The sequence below is a fragment of the Limulus polyphemus genome, unplaced genomic scaffold, assembly GCF_000517525.1.
Source record: "Limulus polyphemus unplaced genomic scaffold, Limulus_polyphemus-2.1.2 Scaffold948, whole genome shotgun sequence".
NCBI lineage: Eukaryota > Metazoa > Arthropoda > Merostomata > Xiphosura > Limulidae > Limulus > Limulus polyphemus.
This window is the reverse complement of record NW_013666558.1, coordinates 8852-29741: the sequence shown is the minus strand read 5'-3', so window position 1 is coordinate 29741 and position 20890 is coordinate 8852. Positions and strand designations below refer to the sequence as shown.

The window sequence follows — 20890 nt, the reverse complement described above, 5'->3', positions numbered from 1 at the left end:
CGTTAATACTGTCCACGATATAATTATTGATACGTTAATACGTAATTATTGATACGTTACTACTGTCCACAAAGTGATTAATGTATTTATGATTGCTAAGATAAAAGAATTAGGTTAAAGACGTAAAACATGGTTAACGATTCGGCAAAGCACACACAAGACATTCAAACTACAACAGGTTTAGCTACAAAATAGCTAGACGCTGTAGATGCTCTGAGTAGTAAATCCTACCATAATGTGAGTTTGTTTGTCTGTAATTTAGCACAAAGCTACACAATGGGCTATCTAGGCTCTGCCCACACTGGGTATCGAAACCTGGTTTCTAGCATTGTAAGTTCGCAGACATGCTACTGTACCACTGGTGGGACAGGAGGCATATAATTTAAGATAAATATGTTTGTTTGTCTTTTAAATCCTCCTGTGTTTCTGCATTTAGTTCTGTCAAATATGGTTTAAACAATTACGAAGGATTTTGGATGTGTCAAGAAGGTTTTTTTTGTTAATGCATAGATTTAATATCCCCAGTGCTGATTTAAATATAAATCAGTCAGTGGGGGGTGGCCGCTAGGGGTACTGATGGAATTTCTCCAGTTGTTTCCTCTTTCATTACATGTGGTATACATACTGTGTATGTACTTTAAGTCACTACTGGTATATTTAGGACAAAAATATAAACACTATTTATACTCATAACTGGTAAAACATTACTTCTACAATTGCATTTCGTTTTCAAATTCCCTCACTCGTTTTAGGTTTTTTTTTTCCACACATTTTTTATACACACTTTCAATATAGACACAGTTATATTAACCGAGATGTTTTTATGTCACTTGCTGCTTTTTGATAAAATAAATAATATGTTATTTAAATAATCAAGCCCAGTGGGCATGAATAAATTTATATACTATCAATCTTTATATTGTCACTAGCGTATTTTGGAGAAAAATAAAACCTTTGATATACCTCTCACCAGACATCACACGGCTACCTCTGCTAGTATAACCAACGCGTGGCTTGCCAGTCACGGTGTAGTTGTGAGCGCGAGCAAAAGATTAATTAATCCAATCAACACCTGAGCAGCGTTGACACGTAGCATAAAGTATAGCTTGCTTAAACTATCAAAAGTAAATATAAGTAGAACGGTTGATAATTTCATAACATTAATAGGGCTACTTCTTTTGTCCTTGTCTCCAATGGCTGGAGTCGCCCCCAGTCGAGAAGAACTAACTATGTAAACTTGTTTCCTTATGTATTATTCCAATAACATGACCTTGTAGGATTTTTAGTGTAACACAATTAACTACAACAAAAAAAGTATAATAATAAAATAAAAAGGAAAATAAAAAATGGGGGGAAAAAATGTATGTATATGTAACTACTAACTTCTTAATGCTAAATGGCAGAGTGACGAATGTATCTAGTTCAACTAGATCAGATCGGTGAAATTGGGGCATATCATCTGCTGATGGCGCCCCCATAACTCGCAAAAAAATAATAATAACATAATAACAAAAATATTTAAAATATTTAGTTTTTTTCGCAAGTCTGTAGACAGCTATGAAGTACTATAATAAATAAATAAATGACGTTTCCATAGGGAAAAGATAAGAGTATTAACATCTGTATAATTAATTTATCAAATCTTAGGGGAAATATCCCCTCCTATGATTCAGTAGTTAACTTGAGGGCTAACGATCCCTTCGATTGGCAAAGTACATTTAGCTCATTAAGAAGCTTTCATATTAAGCAACCTATACACAGAAAAGGGCAAACTATTTCAGTTATAATAATTATCAACCATGAAAGCTATCACCTCTTAAGTTCTAGCCTGACTCTCATAGTAGGGCAATAACTTCTCAATAAATTGACATATGAGACTGGTCAAACGTGTACTAGACCAAACCCGGCATTTAAGGCGGATTACATAGTAAAATAACAAAATATTTGTCTAGAATTTATCATTTAACTTGCGGATGTTCTTTACGTTGTAAAATGATAACGTAGTTATCAACTTCAACATAAACTACAACTTGTTGTGACGTCTTATCCATGTACGTGTGTACATTACTCACACAGATGTCGAACAGCACGTAAAAAAATGATTCATCCACAGGAAAATTCTTAAATGTTATCAAAACATAACACAGGGGCAGCAATGAACCATTTGGTCCTTCAACGCTGTCTTTGCACGTGTACCAGTGAGAATAGTAAACATTTAAATATCCACCCTCTATTTTTTTCAGGAAATCATCGATATCCTTTTTAACTCATGTAAAGTGCTGGCCTCCACAATTGCACCTTCAGCACCTCTTGTCTTACTCTCTTTTCTCAACATAAAATTAGATAAGACAGCTGTTCTCAGTCTGTGGTCCACGGGTTCCCTTCAGGTGGTTCGTGTAAAAGTTACATAGTTACAGAAAGTTTGTTGTTTTGTTGAATTTCACGCAAAGATTCACGAAGACTACCTGCGATAGCCGTCACTAATTTTGAAGTAACAATATCACTCATTGCTATAATACAGATAATAACTTCTGAATAAAATTAAAGACATTATCGAAAGCCGATTTTTTAGAGTTTCAAGTCCATAGACTTAACACTGAGCCACAAGGGGTCATAAAATGGATTAAATGTGTATTAGATGAAATTATTTAAATAGCCGGCATTCGTGGGGGATCACGAGGTAAAATAAACATTTTTTTTTATTATATGCTCGTCAACTTTGTGCTGGGGTTTGACTTACTGCTGCTGTTTACGTTTTAATGCACCCATGACCCCATAGGACGGAGCGCGACCCATGGATCCACAGTGCGACAAGCTAACCACTAGGCCACACTCGATCATACGAAAAGGAAGCGGTAGCAACATAATGTATAGATCAAGTCGTGATTCGCCAAAATAATGATAAAGAAATACAGGTGGTCCACGAACAAAAACGTTTGAGAACCTACGAATTGAGAGACATTAACCAATCCGCGTAAGATAATCCTTCCATCTTCGGAATCATCCTAGTACCCCTAAAACTTTTCCAATAAGTCAATATCCTATTTCAAATACGAACACTACAACTATACATGGTATTCCAAATGATGCCTGTTTTGACTTGTAATCAATATTCACTACCATACTAGGATAATTTTATTCAGTCACATTATCGATGTGGTTCCCACCTATATTAAATGCATTACCATACAATTGCTATAATTGAAAGTCATTTTTCAAATACTTCTCCAACTTACCAATTGATCTAAGTCATTCTAGAATACCCTACATCCTCAATACAGCTATAAATATCGAAGGTATAATGTCATCAGAAAACTTTACAAATTTACTAATGATGCTCCTGTCAACTTTATTAATGTTAATTACAAAAAGCAGAGGCACAAGTACTGACCACTGAGGCGCTTCAACCGTAACAAGGGTCCCGTTTGACTGGACTTCATTGATAACTTTTTATTTTTTCCTATCCAACTACCCTATAATACAATTAACCAGTATTTCCTCAATCTCTACCAGTGCGATTTTCTTAGCTGTGTGCCACCTTATCAAAGGATTTTAAAAATCTAAGTACAGTAAGGGCAGTTTAATATTATTATCGAAACACGACTCATGGACGTATAAAAAGTGACATATAAGCTGATCTCAAAGATACTGAAAAGTTAAAAATAGATACTTTATTAGTTATGGTACAGGGATAACGCCTTATAGTTTATATAGTGTGATCTATAAATCGGTGTTATGTGCGATGTTAAGTCATAATAAGACTGAATAATTGTGTTATTTGCAACACAAAACACTGATATGCAAATATGTTCTACTTAATTAAATATATATTTTGTAAATAAATTTAGTCATTTATTACTCGTTAAGGGAGAAGTAAACTAGTAGTATTAGTAACGAGACGGTCTTTTAAACCTAACAGTAACAGCATCACAAACAGATGGCCTTAAAACAGTTAAAACGATAGTGTTGAAAACTAATTAATCAAACTTTCATTTTTACCAGGAATCTGTAATGTGATAACTAAAAGTAAAGTGTTAAAAGTCTTAATCACGTGGTTAAACATCATCTTCTATCACGTGAACTGAAAGCCTGTCAAGTTAATATATTTGTATATTGTACTTTTTTCCCTAATCCTTTCGAGTATTGAGCAAAAGGCCTCATAAACTGTAGGTTACGAGTACAAGAATGTGAAATTTAAATTATATTTAAGACACGCGTTATATACTGCGCATAGTGGGGCAGTTGAAAAGTGTGTAACCATAGTTATTTTTAAACCTTCTAATTCATTCTACATAGTTTTAATCTATATTTAAAAAATAAATAAATATAAATATATCACATACTGCGCCAACTATGGCGTTACGTACCACACTTGAAATCAGAAGTGTACTTACGTAAATTCCTTGTTTAAGTAATTCATGTCGTTAATTATCATAAATATCAATGAATAAAACTGAGACGCGATTAGTCTGTGCCATTAAATGATTTAACAATGTACTAATAACAGCGTTATTACAATGCTGTGTAATCATAAGTTAATACGTAGGTAAGTCTGTAAGAAAGCACGTACAGGGTATGATAACAATTCTTTAGTACCAGCAGCCATTCGTAAAAATTTCTTAGAACTACGGAACCGCTCTGGTGACGTGATGCCTAGTGTGTCGTTGATATACCATTTACCAGCTGAGAAAAGACACACGTGCGTTATTGTAATTACACCTGGATATAGTTGGCATGCAGTGACTAATACGTAGTAGTTTCAAAAATGTTCACTTTATTACGGAGTAGTCTTGTGCAGTATGCATGCAAAAATAAAAGCAAAAAAAAAAAAATCAAATTCCTCTTCTCTTATGTTAGCAACTGGACCAACTGGCATAATTTTGAACTACATTTGATAAGAAGTTAAAAAGAAATAACATTAATAAATTATTTGTAAATTATTGCGCATGAGCAAAAGCAACTTGGCTAGCACAACATTTGAAAGTAGTAGTATTTGATTTCTCGACCTTAAAATAAGTACTGAACCAAGAAAAAAAAATATGACTTCAAGGTATAATAATAATAAGTTTATATTCAAAGTTTTCGCTTTTTTGGCTTCATCGTACGTAAGATATATATTTGCTAATACAGCGAAAACACTTACGAGAGGTGGTAGTCGGCCTTGAAAGATAGCTACTCAGTACAGCTACAGGAAACAATACTACGCTAAGCCTACTAGAGGAACCATCAAGAAGGTCTATAATAAACCATTGATGTTTCCAGAGTAATATTTACATCGTTGCTCGAGACAATTAGTAAAGGCTGTTTAGGTGATTAATGAGATAAACGTAAGTTGTAAGAAAAAAAAACCGTTTAAAATACGTTTAGGTCGATGACCACCATAATATGTACAAGGAAGGTTTATAGTTGAAAATAAGTAAATAAGCCATTATACGTAGAATGAGGAATTTTTTTGTAATTGTTTTGGATATGAGATCAAACTTACGAGTGAAATAACCTGATGTATGTGAACTGTTCAGGTTTTAGTGTGCTAGATATAAAAGACTTAATTTAAGTATAGCGCGAGTATTAAATTTATTTATTTTTAAAAGCGATAGTTTATCACAGATTTGTTTACGAACTGTGCGAATCATAGGTTATTTAGTTCGATTATCATAAATTGGTAACTGGTGTATTATTGCTAGAACCTTCTAAGTTTTTCTCGGGTATTATTATATTATAATATCTCGTAGTATTTGGAAAGTTCTGGGCCTCAGTTGTAATATTTCTAAATACGCATTCAAAATATAGTTCAACAAAGCAGAGGTAGTAGATAGAAGTTTCTCATCTTAAATCTTAAGTTTGTAATTTGAGAAAGTTTTTTTTGTACTTTATCTTGTACTTCAAAAGCTTTTTATGTTTGTGTGTTCATAACATTTACATTTTTTTTTCATGGGTTAATAAATTCTTTGCTATTATTAAAGTCTTGATTCTTCGTATGAATATCAGTTTTCAGAACATGTGTCTTTGTTGTTAAGCACAAAGCTACACAAGGTGCTCTGTCCACCAGGAGTATCGAAAGTCGATTTTTATATTATAAGATATCAGATTTACCGCAGAGTCACCGAGGGGCTCAAAACGCATAGTTTTATTCTCAAGTGCAGATCTGGTCTCCCCCTCTTGTGTAATAGTGAAAATATTTTTATGTTTACTTGTTTGTTGTTTAGGGCAAAGTTACACAATGGGCTGTCTCTGCTTTTCCCACCACGGTTAGTTAAACCCGGTTTTGAACGTTATAAGCCTTCAGACTTATCGCTGTGCTACTGGGGGAGGGCAGTATTGTTATGATATACAATGAAATATGTGTCACATTTTATACTATATACTATAACGTTAGAAAATGGAAACCGGTGTGGCTTTAACACTTTGAATTTTTTTGAGGTAACAGCACGCCACCTACTTGGCTGCGCTCGGTCCAGCAAATAACTCGCACGTGGTTAATAATTTTACCATTACTATTTTACCAACAAAACGTATATAATACTTTTACTTCATGAACAAATATGCCGTATACCAAGACTCAGTAGTTTCGTTTGTTTGTTGTTAAGCTACACAGTGGGTTATGTGTACTGCATTGTGAGAGTAACAGATGATTTACAAAAATTAGGATCAAACTGTTCAATTTAACCTCAATTTTTTTTTCTGGTCACCTAACTGTTGCAGGAGTATTATTTGTTTGTTTAGGTGCAAAGCTACAGAACGTCCTCCAATGGCACTGCGACATATCTACGGACTTACAACGCTAGAAACCGTTTTTCGATACTCGTGGTGAGCAGAGATAGCCTATTGTGTAGCTTTATGCTTAATTACAAACAAAGTTACACAACGGGACATCTGCGCTCTATCCACCGCGGGGAATCGAACCCCGAATTTAACATTTTAAATTTGTAAACTTACCACTGATCAATCAGGGGACAGCACGAGAAAGAAGTAAGAAATACTACGGAATTTTGGAAACAGCTCATTGAGATGTTTTTACTGATGCAAAGTATTTGTTGAAAAATAAAAGTTTTATGTTAGAGGTAATTCAAATAGAGTTGCGATATTTTCGAGTAAAACCGATTTTCCGACAAGTATCAGACAGGTAATCTCGCAAATAACAACAGATTCGATTACCAAATAAGGGGAGTGTTCTGTGTTTCACAACTTAACTTCAAGTGGCACAGCGGTATATCTGCGGACTTACAATGCTAGAAACCTGGTTTCGATACTCGTGGTGGGCAGAGCACAGATAGCCTATTGTGTAGCTTTGTGTTTAACTTCAAACAACAACAACATCAAGTGTGATATAACGAGATTGGACAAACGTAAATTAAGAAACAAACAGAAAGCGCAGTGTGCTTACTTGTGTAAATGGAATCACGGTTGCTTCTACTGGAGTGTTTAGCTCCACAGATTTCTTTCTCTCAGGACTAATATCCGTGGAACTAAAGCACGATGATCTTGAAGTATGTTTTCTTTCTACTATCTTTTAGAAGAACTGGTTCACAAAAAAAAAACGCGCCTGAATTAAACAGGTAAATTCGGTTTCTTTGTCTAGTCGACAGCGTAACCTCGTGACCCTTGTTCTCTCACAGCATTGGTGGCTGTTACATTTAGGCAACTCCAACTCGGCCATTAATGGGTATTACAGTGTTAATCTTTCAACCCCGAATGCTATATGTTACTGCAATATTCTCTCGGGCAGAATAAACATTACCTACTGTAGAGAACAAGGAAACAAAGCAACCATAACAATGCAATCTCAACGAATTTCTAGACCACGTTCTTATGATACAACTGCATACACATAAAATAAACGAAATGTTTTTAAAATTTCTATATCACTAAAGCAGGTAGAAAATGTGTGAAAAACCTCATATCACGAAGTAAGATATTGTTTAAGGAAGGTACATGAAGGTATGAGTATTTAACCCATTTACTCTACTCCTGGATGAATTAATGATATGAGATCTGTAACATAAAACATGTTAGTTTTTAATTTGATTCGAAAAAAAAATGTGAGGCGCACTCCTATTTACGGTTGTGATGGTTTGTTTGTTTGTTTGTAATTAAGCCAAAGCTACACAATGGACTATCTGTGCTCTGCCCACCACGGGTATCAAACCCGGATTCTAGCGTTGTAAGTCCGCAGACATACCGCTGTGCTACTGGGGGGCAGGTTGTGATGGACCGTTGTAATCCTGTTTGTTTGTTTGTTTTTGAATTTCGCGCAAAGCTACATGAGGGGTATCTGCGCTAGCCGTCCCTAATTAAGCAGTGTAAGACTAGAGGGAAGGCAACTAGTCATCACCACCCACCGCCAACTCTCGGGCTACTCTTTTACCAACGAATAGTGGGATTGACCGTCACATTATAACGCCCCCACGGCTGAAAGGGCGAGCATGTTTGGTGGGACGGGGATCCGAACCCTTGTAATCCTGTAGACTATATATATGCTGTAGCTGTGTATACCCAGGAGGACCTAGTGGTGTGCTAAAGTCCAGGGTTCAATTCCTCACGGTAAACAAAACGCAGATAGCCCATTATACAGCCAAGAAAAAGCTAAGTTGCTGGTCTGTTGAACAGAAAATACGTTTACAGACTAAATGTAATATGAACAGTTCATTTATGCAGATGTTTGTCAAACAATATTTCTGGTTAGGTCTTTAATTTCACCTAATTCACTAATTTATCTTTTCTTCACATTGATGTCGCCCACTTTTTTTTTCAATCATACGTGCCTGGAGGTCAAGCTATGGTAAATATTAGGTACAAACATGATGTTGATAATGTGATTTTGAGGGGGGGGACGCATTTTCTGTTCTTATTTCTCATATATGTCACTACAAATTAACATGTTAATCACCCTTACACGTATGTTGTTGGTCTTCTGATGATAGTGAAGCTAGTTTTTCTGAGTTATTCATAAACAGATGATAATTCAAGAAAATCTCACACTTTTCCAATTTGACCCCCGGTGACCTTTATGACTTTAAAAGCGAGAAGGTCATCCACTTATATCTTAATTCAATCCCATTTAAAGTTGATTTAGTGTGGGTGACCGGTTTTACAAAAAAAAAATGCCATCAAAACGTTTTATTCATGATTTGGCTGACCCATTAATATATAAATACTCCAGAAACGACGAAAATTACTTATTGTCCAATGATTAGGAGTGATAACGTCTTCTCGTTTTGTGGACAACCGAGGACCTCACAAGTTATGGACACTAGGAATTACGTATAAAAAACAACATAGTTTGAAGATGGCTTGAATGGTTAATGAATAAAACTTCATTACAAGTTTTAGAAAACCTTGTCGAAACGGTGTACGTTAGTTACCATTTTGACCTCCAGATGGCGGTTGTGTAACTAATCGAAGTCAAAACTCTTTCTAAAACAATGATTTATCAGTACACGATAAACATTGAACTGACACTGTTTCCAGGCTCACAAAATATGATACAATACTAAATAACTTACTGTACAGAATAAAAGAACCAGATGAGACTGTAAACAGTCTACATTCACTCGAATGTTTCGGCGTTTTTTATTACGCCATCTTCAGTAAGTTGTTTAGTATTGTATTTTTCAGACTGGCAACAGTCTCATTTTTATGAATTATGGTGTATTAATAAATCGTTCTTTTAAAAGGAATTTTGACTTCGAACATTTACACAACCGCCGTCTGGAGGTCAAAATGGTAACTAACGTACAAAGTTTCGACAAGGTTTTCTAATAAAAACTTTCTTCATTACTCATTCAAACAGTCTTCAGACTTTATTGTTTCATAGTTGATAAAATTTAAAGTTAAAAAAAGCAGATAATTTATAATGTAATTTAATTCAAAACCCTGCGACGTTTTAAGTAACTGAACAGACTAACCCGATACAACGTTACTCAACTCATACAGTGGACTTCAAAGTTACTTTGTTACATATTCATATTCACGTACAACATTCTATACATTAGGGCGTATTGTTTTTAGGTCCTTATCTTATTTAATCCTCTTTTCGTGGTTGCGGCACGAACGGTATCTGGTTGCAGTTAGTGTCAGTACCGTACGTATAGCTATAATACGAATAATAACTACGTCTCCTGCCTGACCGTTGGGCCCATATGCTACATAACACAACAACCTGATTAAAAATATCAAATACATTTAAGTATTAAGACCGTAGACTCGATGTTTTCTTCTTTAAGAGTTGACAGTGGGGGGTGGGAGGGGGTCGTAGTCCTAAATCACCTGATAAACTATCTTCCCCTTTAATTTGACCCCCCATAATTCTGAACTACTGACCAGCGAAAGAGAGGGCAATCAGTCAGCAGCATCCTGCGTTAAGGGATTGGCTGTCACTCTTATAACGCACTCATAGTTCAACGTTCTGGGAAAATTAAGTTGGCTTGCAAGCTCGAAAATCCAGAGCGTTCTAACCACAGGACCAACTCATGCCTTTTACCAAGCATGTTTGCCCTTTCAGCCGTGGAGGATGTTATAATGTTACAGTCAATCTCACATTTCGTTTGTAAAGACTAGCCCAAGAGTTGGCGGTGGGCAGTGTTAACTAGCTGTCTTACCTCTAGTTTATCACTTCCAAATTAGGAACGGCTAGCGTAAATTGCCCTCGAGAAGTCTTGCGCGAAATTCAATAAAGAAACAGAAAAAAATTACACGCAATGGAATACAACAGTTGAGCTGACGAGATACAAGTGAATACGAGCTTTTAAAATATGTATAAAGTATATTTAAACCGTTAGTTGACAAAAGTATGTGAATCCGCTTATAACTGACGAACTACTGGACGACTGACACCAAACCTGGCATGTGCCTTTAGGGTCCCCCGAGAGTGACCGGCCTTCGGATCTAACCCCCTGTTTTGTGTGTGTGTGTGTTGAACGGGTATGTCAGCTAGTTACATAATACAATAAACTGTTAGGTAATTTAAACCAATATTTGACAAAAAGTCTGTGTCCGTTTATAACTGGCGAACTACTGGACGACTGACACCAAACCTGGCATGTGCCTTTAGGGTCCCCCGAGAGTGACCGGCCTTCGGATCTAACCCCCTGTTTTGTGTGTGTGTGTGTGTTGAACGGGTATGTCAGCTAGTTACATAATACAATAAACTGTTAGGTAATTTAAACCAATATTTGACAAAAAGTCTGTGTCCGTTTATAACTGGCGAAATGCTAGACGGATTGTCACCAAACCTGGCCTCCTCTAGGGAATGACATAAGGGGTCGCCGTTCGCATCTTACTCCCCTATTGTCTTCCCCGTGCATTGAAAGGGCACGTCAGCTAGTATGCATTAAATTTCGTCGTAAGACGATCCGTTTTAATCCAGTTTCATTATAATTTCGGCTTTTATTTAACTACATGATACCGACATCCCCATCTTTTACTTGTTTTCGTAAAATAATCTTAGTAATCACGTTTAACATAAGCCACTTTAAAACTTCATTATTTATAGGCTTTTTAGTTTTTGTGAAATATTCTTTTGGAATTTCCGTTTTCAGCTCACAAGTTCAAAATATGTTATACTAGTTATTAAACAGGCCTGCGATAGTTTATTGTCTTTAAAATTTTACGTGTTCTACAGTAATTCCTGTACGCTGAATCCGAAAATGATATCCATTTTTCTCCTTCACGTACAGATTTTACATAAAACCGCCATAACGCAATACTTAAAAGAAAGATTACAACACGTGGTTTTGAGACTAAAAGACGTAGATTTCACACACACAAAAAAAACCAGGATGAATGATGATGCATATTCGTTTGACATCAATGTTCTTTCCTTTTCTTCAGTTTGTTTGTATTTTTGTTAACAAACATAATTATAAAAAATGTAGATATATTGTTGCTAGATTATAATTAAATTTTAGAAAACATGTTCATAAAATGTCTATTTAGATACAATTTTGAGTTTATTTGTAGTTAAGCACAAAGCTACACAATAGGCTATCTTGTGCTCTGCCCACCACGAGTATCGAAACCCGGTTTCTAGCGTTGTAAGTCCGTAGACATACCGCTGTGCTATAATTTTGAGAAGAATTAATCATTTTATGATGGGCATTCAGCTTGTTGGTTATATAATTTAAATACGACTGTTAAAAGTCTTTGCTTTATCTTTTTACGTGCAAAGCAACAAAATCAGTTATCTTCGCGATGTCCACCATACGTATGGAACCCAGATTTTTACTGTTGAAAGCCCACAAGTTTAACACTGAGCTAGCGGGGAGGGCTTGACTCTACAATATGTTTTGTTTTATATATTTATAATGTGTAAATTTTTATAACTTTACAAAAAAAAAGAAAGATAAACAACACAACTAAGTATCATAATACTTTAATAGCAGATAACATGAAACTGTTACATCAACTGTTCATAAAGTAGACTAGTTCGGTCATTCTTAGCCATTTAAAACGGCTAAGCATAATGAAGAGTACCAATCAAAATTTAAAATTACATTAAATAAAGAGTCTCGAAGATTTCCTGTAAATTTTCAGGCTAGTCGCTGAAGAAACGTGTCAAAACGTATTAATAATAGAAACACGAAATGTTTTAAATTGCGGGCGAGAAAAATAATAAATACCAAACACAATTCTGTGGCGGTACTAGAAAAACTTACATCAAATTGTTTACTTGATCATTGAGCTGCGAATTTTCGGCAAGACTTCCCACACTCAAAGAAAACAACGTGATAACTACAAATCAGGAAAGACCTGTATGATGAGGAGGCACAACACGTCAAGTGTGTAATCGTAAGCAAATATTGTGAATTACCGTACTTTCAGCTGTATCTATCTGAGAAACTTGGAAGTGTGCAAGTAATTTGATCGAATGTCCTCAGGGAATTACTGTAAACGTTAAGTTTGATTTTAATGGATGTATTCATCCACTTAAACGTTTAGTTTTTTCCTCCTAATCCATCAAATCTTACAAGATTAGTTTGATACTTCAGGGGGGGAGGGAAGAGGCTGAAATGTCGTTGGTTCTCACAAGTTAATGTCGTCCATTAATCTAATTTTTATATATATTTTTAGATTTGGCACCATTATATTTCTCACTGACACTCTCAGTTATGAAAAACATTTTTCAAGAGCTTATCGAATTATGTAAGCTTTAAATATGTTAATCGTGGAGAAACTATGTCGTTCTTTGGTGGGGGCTGTCGACAGTATAGTTACTTGTAGTTTTATGCGAAGTTAAGAACGAAATGTTTCAGGCGTAACTAAATGGTGGGAAAAAAATCCAATAAAAAGAAAAGAAATAACACTAATCTAAAAATAATATTTGAAGATTTAAAAAGATAATACTTACATATTTTGGTCACTACATTACACTAATGTGAAAGAGACACAAATATAACTCTTGATTATATTAATATACATAATGCCTAAGACTTTTTTTTTCTTCATTCGACCTTAATCCCACCTAGCTTTGAGATCGGCCACTCGGGCATTTTATATTAGTAAAGAATTTGTACACTGGCCCTGACGCTAAAGGGCGAGCATGTTCGGTAACGGTGATTCGAACCTGCGATCCTTAGATTGCAAGTCGAACTTCCTAACCACCAGGTCATGCCAAAACATCTCTGAAGACAGTTATTTCAAATGGCTCATGAGGGAAAAATTCCATCACCAGGTGGATATTACTTAGGGCAACATATTATGAAGATTCTGGTATATTTTCTTATTCACAAACCTACCTAAATTTAACTACATGAACATAAAGTACCGCATTCCAGTATCGCATATCTGATTGCCACAAGCCTTTTCTAGAAAGATTCGTTCTTAAAAATTTATACATGTATATGACATCATCCTTTTTTTCTATAGGATAACCTGTATATTAAAATATTTTAATTTCACAACAACTTTCTCTAACATCGACAGTCATTAAACCTTTTCCAACGGAAAATTTAGATATAATGTGATACCTAACAATTTTCTACGCTAATTCGCAAATATTTTGTGTTGAGCAGTTGGGAATATATTGGTAAATGTTTTGTACATTACAGAAAAAACCAAAACCAATGTTGTCGTGCTAGTAACATTAAGCCATCTACGAATGTTGTCCATCAGGCATGTGGTGAACAGATAACAGTAAATTACATTACATATAAATATTGTTAAGTAAGTGACGGTAAACATTTTGTTATCCACTTAAACAGCTTGAGTTTTTAGAAACCTCTTTCCTATTATATAGAACACATGCATGGAAAGATATCAACCTAAATGACATTTAGTGTAGCATAATTATATTAATGATATACCAACATAAGTAACTGGTAACTGTTACACAAAATAGTTAGTGTTAGACTAGTACTGATTACCCATTAACCAGAAATGTAACACAAGACAGCATCACACCAAAAACCAGTTTTATAATAAATAACAAAACATCAGGTTAGTAATGGCAAGTTACAATTGACTAAAGTAATGATAGTGGTCAACAAGTAACCAGCTATGGACTTATGACTGACTGAAGTCATGATGTCATATTGGTCAATAAGTAACCAGCAGTGGATTAAAGAGCAAATTATAAGCTTAGCTGTCCAAGTTGGTCATCTAGAATACTGTCAGCAATGTTGCTCATCCTTAGATAAACAACATAGGTTTACAAGTGATCTATTTCAACAAATAGTAACAGCACATTTTATGCTATTCATCCATATTTAGTGAAACATACATTCAATGATTATCTGAACTCTCGATCTCCAAATTACATCACTTCAAGTGATCTGTTATTACAATCAAAAACATTATTAACAGCAAGGACACCCAACAGAAGCTGGATGTATATTTAGTACCCATCAGCTGGTGTGTCTGGTACATATATAAATAATAATATTGGTTTTAATGTGTGCACTGTTATGTACAGTTCAAAAGTTTTCAACGATGAACTTACTAAATTAAATTACAATCTGCAAAAAATGTTCAAGATAACTAAGAAACAGATGGTTGCATGTTTAAGATTCAGAGAAGTAATATATTCTAAGTTATAAAGTGGTGAAAATGAAAACACAGATTTAAAGAAATACAACCATGGTAAAGAAAATCTCCAAATTCTGCTGATAAGTGTTTTTATAAGCATTTACATACTGGATAAACTTTTTACTATAACTACAAATATCAATATTTCACAAGAAAGTTGTGCCTAGAATATAATCGTAAATTGTAGATATAAAACATTTTGTTTCACACTTTTGTTTATAGATTTTCATTTTGAAACTTAATGTTACTTTCCAAACTCCAGCAGCTTATACAATACTTTTATTAAATGTTTGAAAATAAACTATTTTGGAAAAATAAATTTGCACCAACCTTTAAACTACTTTTAGCACTTGAAAAACTTGGCTAGTTTAAAAGTAAAAGATTGATATTTTGTAAAGTTCAGCTCAATTCTTCAACTTTTGAAATATTATGTTAGAAGAAATACACAATGTAGTTTAAATTCTTACTAAACCTAACAAAATAACAAACATAAAAAGAGATAACAATAAACATAACAAAGTGATACATAGTAATAATAATAATAATAACAAAAAATATTGTTTCAATAGTAAAGTAATTAGTCTTATTTTCAACTTCTGTAAAACAATGCACAAAACTCAACTATAAATCAAACTTGTATGTGTAAGGGCTACTAAAGTAAATCCAGTAACAGTAACAAACATGGAATCTTCCACAAATAAGCCAAGTACCCTTGTTATAATTTCTGCCATCTCTCAGACACTTAGATGATATGATAAAACCACATCTTTTGATAATTCACAGATGGAGAGGACTGGAACAGTAGTGCCAAAACCAGGGGTAGATTGGAGTTTAAAAGTAGCTCAGGAGAATTATTTTTATATTGGCCTTACAATAAAGATGGGGGAAGGAATTCTTTAATAAACACTGAGCAGGTTGCTACACTCAGTGCTACATAACCCATAATACATATAAGTACTATAAACACATTTCAAAAATTCAGCAAACTTACACTGCACAAAATTTTTTAATCCAAAATACAATGTTTACTTTATTACGCTGACTACTCATCTAAGTAAAGTATATACTTATGTGGCCACAAAATTATACGAGTTTAAACTAATTCACCCCAAAATAATTTCACTGCTCACCTGTGCTACAAGCCATTAACTGGGCACCTAATGAAACCCAACTTAAATGGTATTTATAAAAAAAGAAAAAAATTCACAGTTTGTCCGATGAACTGTCAACCCACTGGGATTTTCCCTGGTGTCCCAATCCACCCCTGGTTGAAATACAAAGAGAACCAGAATAAATAATAAAAGTGAAACTATATGCCAAGCCTGAAGTTTCTACGTCAAACACGTTTCAGCAAGGCTACCAAATAAACAACATTACATGTACATTACAGTTAAGTCACGCTAATAAAAAAAATTCATGCAATGTCTTGTGGATCACACTGAAGAAATCTATGCCTGTAGTAAATATTTCTGCCTGTAATCACTGTAAAAATGACAATAAATACAATTATAATATCATATTTCTAGATGAATTTTCTCAATGATTTACATTTTCTTCATAAGCTTTGTTCTAAATCTGACACAGAAAACATTTTTATAACTATTTGTCTCTTTATGACAAAAATAAAACTGACCTATTGGAATGGTTTCAACTTGACAAATTAATTTTATGCTTTTACTTCTTATATATTTCCTCTCCAAGTTTACCCTTCCATTCAATTGTCCTCAACTAATCGTTCTACAACACATACATTCACTGCTTTAACTTTCTGTGAGGTTGGCCTTGCATAGCTCTTATAAATGGCCTAAATGAAGACGTACTGCCAGTAAGTAACACAGTATTAGTGCTAAGAAGAATATCAAATAACCAGAGATACAAAACAAAACAGAAATATCCGTATATGTTTACAAAATAAGTACATATTTACAATGTAATTCTACTGCTAAACTAAAAACTAATATCCTGACATAGATTAAAGTTTCCATTTTTTACAGAACTGTCTCGTTACTGGGCATATGAAGAATGGACTGGTTTCCTGCATTAGGCATTTCCACATTTACTCTGACCTCCTTCTCCGGAAAAGGGTCCAGAATGGTCAGTGGCTGGTCTTGAGCTAGTGTAAAGGATCTCTGTCGATGGAGAGGAGAATGAGGAGGTAACTCTGATGCATCCAAGGTCTTAGTTGTTGTGACATACAAGTCTTCACTGACAGATGAAGCAGTGGTCTCTATTGAGAACTGCCGCTGGAGCTGGTGCCGAGGATGATACGGTGAGGGCAAACTCTTTGATTCAGCTACAGTATAACTTTGAGACCGAACTCTCCTTCCATCACTAATCCCACCATCTTTCTGATAGCTTGCTGTCTCGACGGGTGGTGCTAGCGTCTTACAAAGGTGAGCCGGAGACACCAGTGGTGTCTGTTCATCGTCAGTCTCTGAACCATCAGGTTCCTTGTTGTATGAGCTATGATGTTTTTTCTTGATAGTTTTAAATTCTTTCTTGGAAGGTGAATCCTCAGAGAGTGAGGAAGATGAGCTTGAAGTATTTTGAGAATATTTTTCTCTCTCAGTTTGCGACACTGCAAGTGGGGAAGTAGGTTTCTCTTTCTTTACTGAAGAAGAAATTGATTCTTTACTTAAAGAAAATGAGTGTATGAACTTATTTTTCAGATTATGTAATTTATCCATGCTGCTTGAGGAGGTAGTAATTAAGCTCGAAGGCCGATCCCGTAGATGTTTCCCTCTGTTTGAAGAAGATGGGCCTACTTTAGTATGTTCAGTTGTTGCCATCTTGTATGGGTCACCAGGCTCATGTAGGTTTAGAAACAATATTTAAGAAGTTTTTGTAACTTTATTTACTTTTGTGGTTATTCATTTGTTCCGAAGTCTTGGAAAAACAAAGTTAAACTATTACAGTTAGCACTTTGCTAATATGTGTTCATTTACTTATATATATATGTTTGCTGTTGGTCATCAACAGCCTGTACTTACTATGTATTTTCTTCTGTCTAACTATTTTTCTGTTCATCGTTTTTTTTTAATCTATAACATGCACAGTCGCAACATTTGTGACTAGATGGCACTAATGCACTATCTTTAAAAACAAATTCACTGACAAATATTTTCTTCACTTACACAATTAAAGAGACTCAAATGTGTTTCAGATGTACATGTTCTTATTTAGAGGATATTTTTATGTTGAAAAACTCTACTGTACATTTTCTAGTATAGTATATTTTTATTTAAAATGACCATCACAAGTTTTGGTACTAAGAGAACCAAAGGATTAAAGAGAAGGTATGTCATTGAATCTAACATCATACAGTTTATGAATGATGAATTAATTGTAAATTTAGGTGACTGTTTTTTTTTGTTTTTTTTCAGGCCAGTGTACATGTCATGTTCAGTACCTGATTTGGAGTCTGCTGTCCCCACCCACCAACAGCAGCAAATTTATCCCCAGTGTTCAGTCATGCCCTATTTGCTGGATCAGAATGATTCCCAGACCTTACAGTCTCAAAACTCCTCATGGTTAAACACAAGCCTGCCTTTAGAAAAGGATAGGAGAGCCGTGTGGTGGAGTTTTTAAGTACATTACGTTTATCTCGGATGGATATGTGAAACTCGCTGGTACACTGGCCACACTTTCATTTACATCTGACTGGCTATCTTGAAGACCCTCTTCAGGGTCCGACATAATTGGACTTAGAGGATTTGGGGAATGAGTAGTGACTGAAACAGAATCTCTATGTTCGCCCGACTGATATTTTTCTTGTAGGGTATCTTCCTGGGCCTCTTCATTCAATGTCTCTAGAGCTCCAAAAATCATCGTCTCTTCCATCGTAACCTATTAATAAAAAAAAAGGAGTAGATAAAAATAATTAAACTTCACAGGCAATAATTTTCATAATGAATGAGATGAACATTAACAAATCGTTTTCCATTTACAGGTTGGTTACAATGTACCCAACAATTTTAAACTTCACTTGACCCGCAAAGCACCTTTAGACTATATCTTAATTTAATCATAAAATGCATAGTTTTTGGCTTTTCTCTGCATATAGATGCTTGATACATTACAAGTGATTAAATTAATAATTTGAGTAATAATTAATGTTAGGGATGCACATGTACCCAGCCAGATATTTGGCCGCGGGCCGGGTATTGGACTAGCCGGTAATACTCGTCTCCAGCCGAGTGTCAGAGTTAAAAACAGCCAAATCTGGGTAATTGAAAATGGCAGCTAAGTCCCTAATCTTTGTGGCAACTTACGCAGTACTGAAAGTTACAGTCAATAATTGGTCTAGTTAAAAAAAATGCGTTCTGATCAACAAAGAGTGGTCGCTCTCTGAAAATCGGGAATTCAGAGAACAATAGGAGTTAATAATAAGCATGGCTTGAGAAGTGGATTTCTGGGGAAGGTAGGGGGTTTGAGAACAATAGTGGTTAGGGTTTGAGAAATTGGGGCTAGGCATTGAAAGTTGAAAGTAAAACTTGAATGTTGTGTTGGTGAATATTCGCAGTATAAGCGTAAAAACGTTAATAAAGTAACAACAAATATCTATTAAATTTATAAAGTAACAAATATATATTAATTAGGGATGCACGGATAGTAAAATTTGGCCGAATACTGGGTTTGGGTACCCGGTCACTAATAAACAAACACAAAAATTAGAAACAAAAACAAAATTGACGTTTATTACATTTAACTGAGCTAAAAATGGCTGCTGCTATGATTTTGCTTTGTTTACGAGTTTTTTGCTGTCCTAATTTAGGATCTTCTTTTTATTAAATTTTTTTAAATGTTAAAAAAGAGAGAGAGAAAGGGTGTCGTCGTGATGGCTCCTGACGCTCTTGCTTACTAACAAGTATTGATACACAAAACATTCAAAATTGTTAAAGATATCATATTTATTCATTTGCCACTAGATGGTGTTAATAAAATCTGAAAGCTACCCACTAGGATGTGTCGAGTAAATGTCAGGTTTAAAGTGGCACTATTTGTTGCTATGAGGTAACTTTTTAAATAGCTCCCCAGTGACTCAGTGGTAAACATCAAGGCTTAAAACATTAAAATTAGCTCATTGTGCAGCTATGCACCTAACAACCAACAAAACCACTTAAATAAAACGTTATAATTGTAAACATATTATTCTTAACATTTTAAACCAGGTCTCTTTACAGTACATAGATACAAGTTATTACAATCTTGAGTCATAACACTGTATCGTATTTGAGTTTCTTTTCCTTCCCTAGTAAGGAAACAACTCATTTCTTGCTACCCTTTAAAATCAGCAAAGCAAGTCTCAATTTTTTAACTTAGATAGTGTAATATCTAATTCTTTTTAAACTACAGATAACTTTATCTTCTTTCTAACTTACACAGCTAATTATCTGTTATTAATTTTTTTTATTTATTTTCATTTGAACAGAACTAGCCAGAAAAAAGGTTCTAGAACTCTCCTATATTTTCTACAACCTTTTCCAGTTGTTACTCCATCCCACCCCATGATCATTCCAATCCAAAAGAGTCCCTCTTACAATGTTTTAAAAAATTTATCACGTAACAACACAGAAAAACTTTAGAATTAGATTACATTCTTACAAATATGAAATACCTTGATTTATTTTCAAGATAAAAAAGTAGTACAAATTGAGTATCTTGTTTTCTCTGGAAATAATTTCAGTGAACTATGAAAAAAGCACTTGCATTGCTGTTTGTAATACCCTTCGATATGTTTTCTTTTCACTAAAAACACAGAAAATATGAAAACACTCTTCAATCTATTATATACAAGACTGATATTTGTGGAGTAATAATATAGATAACTTAGGTAAAGTGGAGTAATAATATAGGTAATTTAGGTAAA

At 34.5% G+C, this 20890-nt stretch overlaps 1 protein-coding gene across 1 annotated transcript in view; it reads right to left on the bottom strand.

Moving 5' to 3' along the window:
* The window catches only part of LOC111086243 (kinase D-interacting substrate of 220 kDa-like), a 33274-nt gene that overhangs the window by 3770 nt on the left and 8614 nt on the right, over positions 1-20890 (bottom strand). The window contains exons 6-7 of the mRNA XM_022388334.1: positions 18581-18867; positions 7521-7525 (exon numbers count right to left, since the gene is read on the bottom strand). Coding sequence (XP_022244042.1) covers positions 7521-7525; positions 18581-18867 — 292 coding nt within the window. The remainder of the gene's footprint in view (positions 1-7520; positions 7526-18580; positions 18868-20890) is intronic.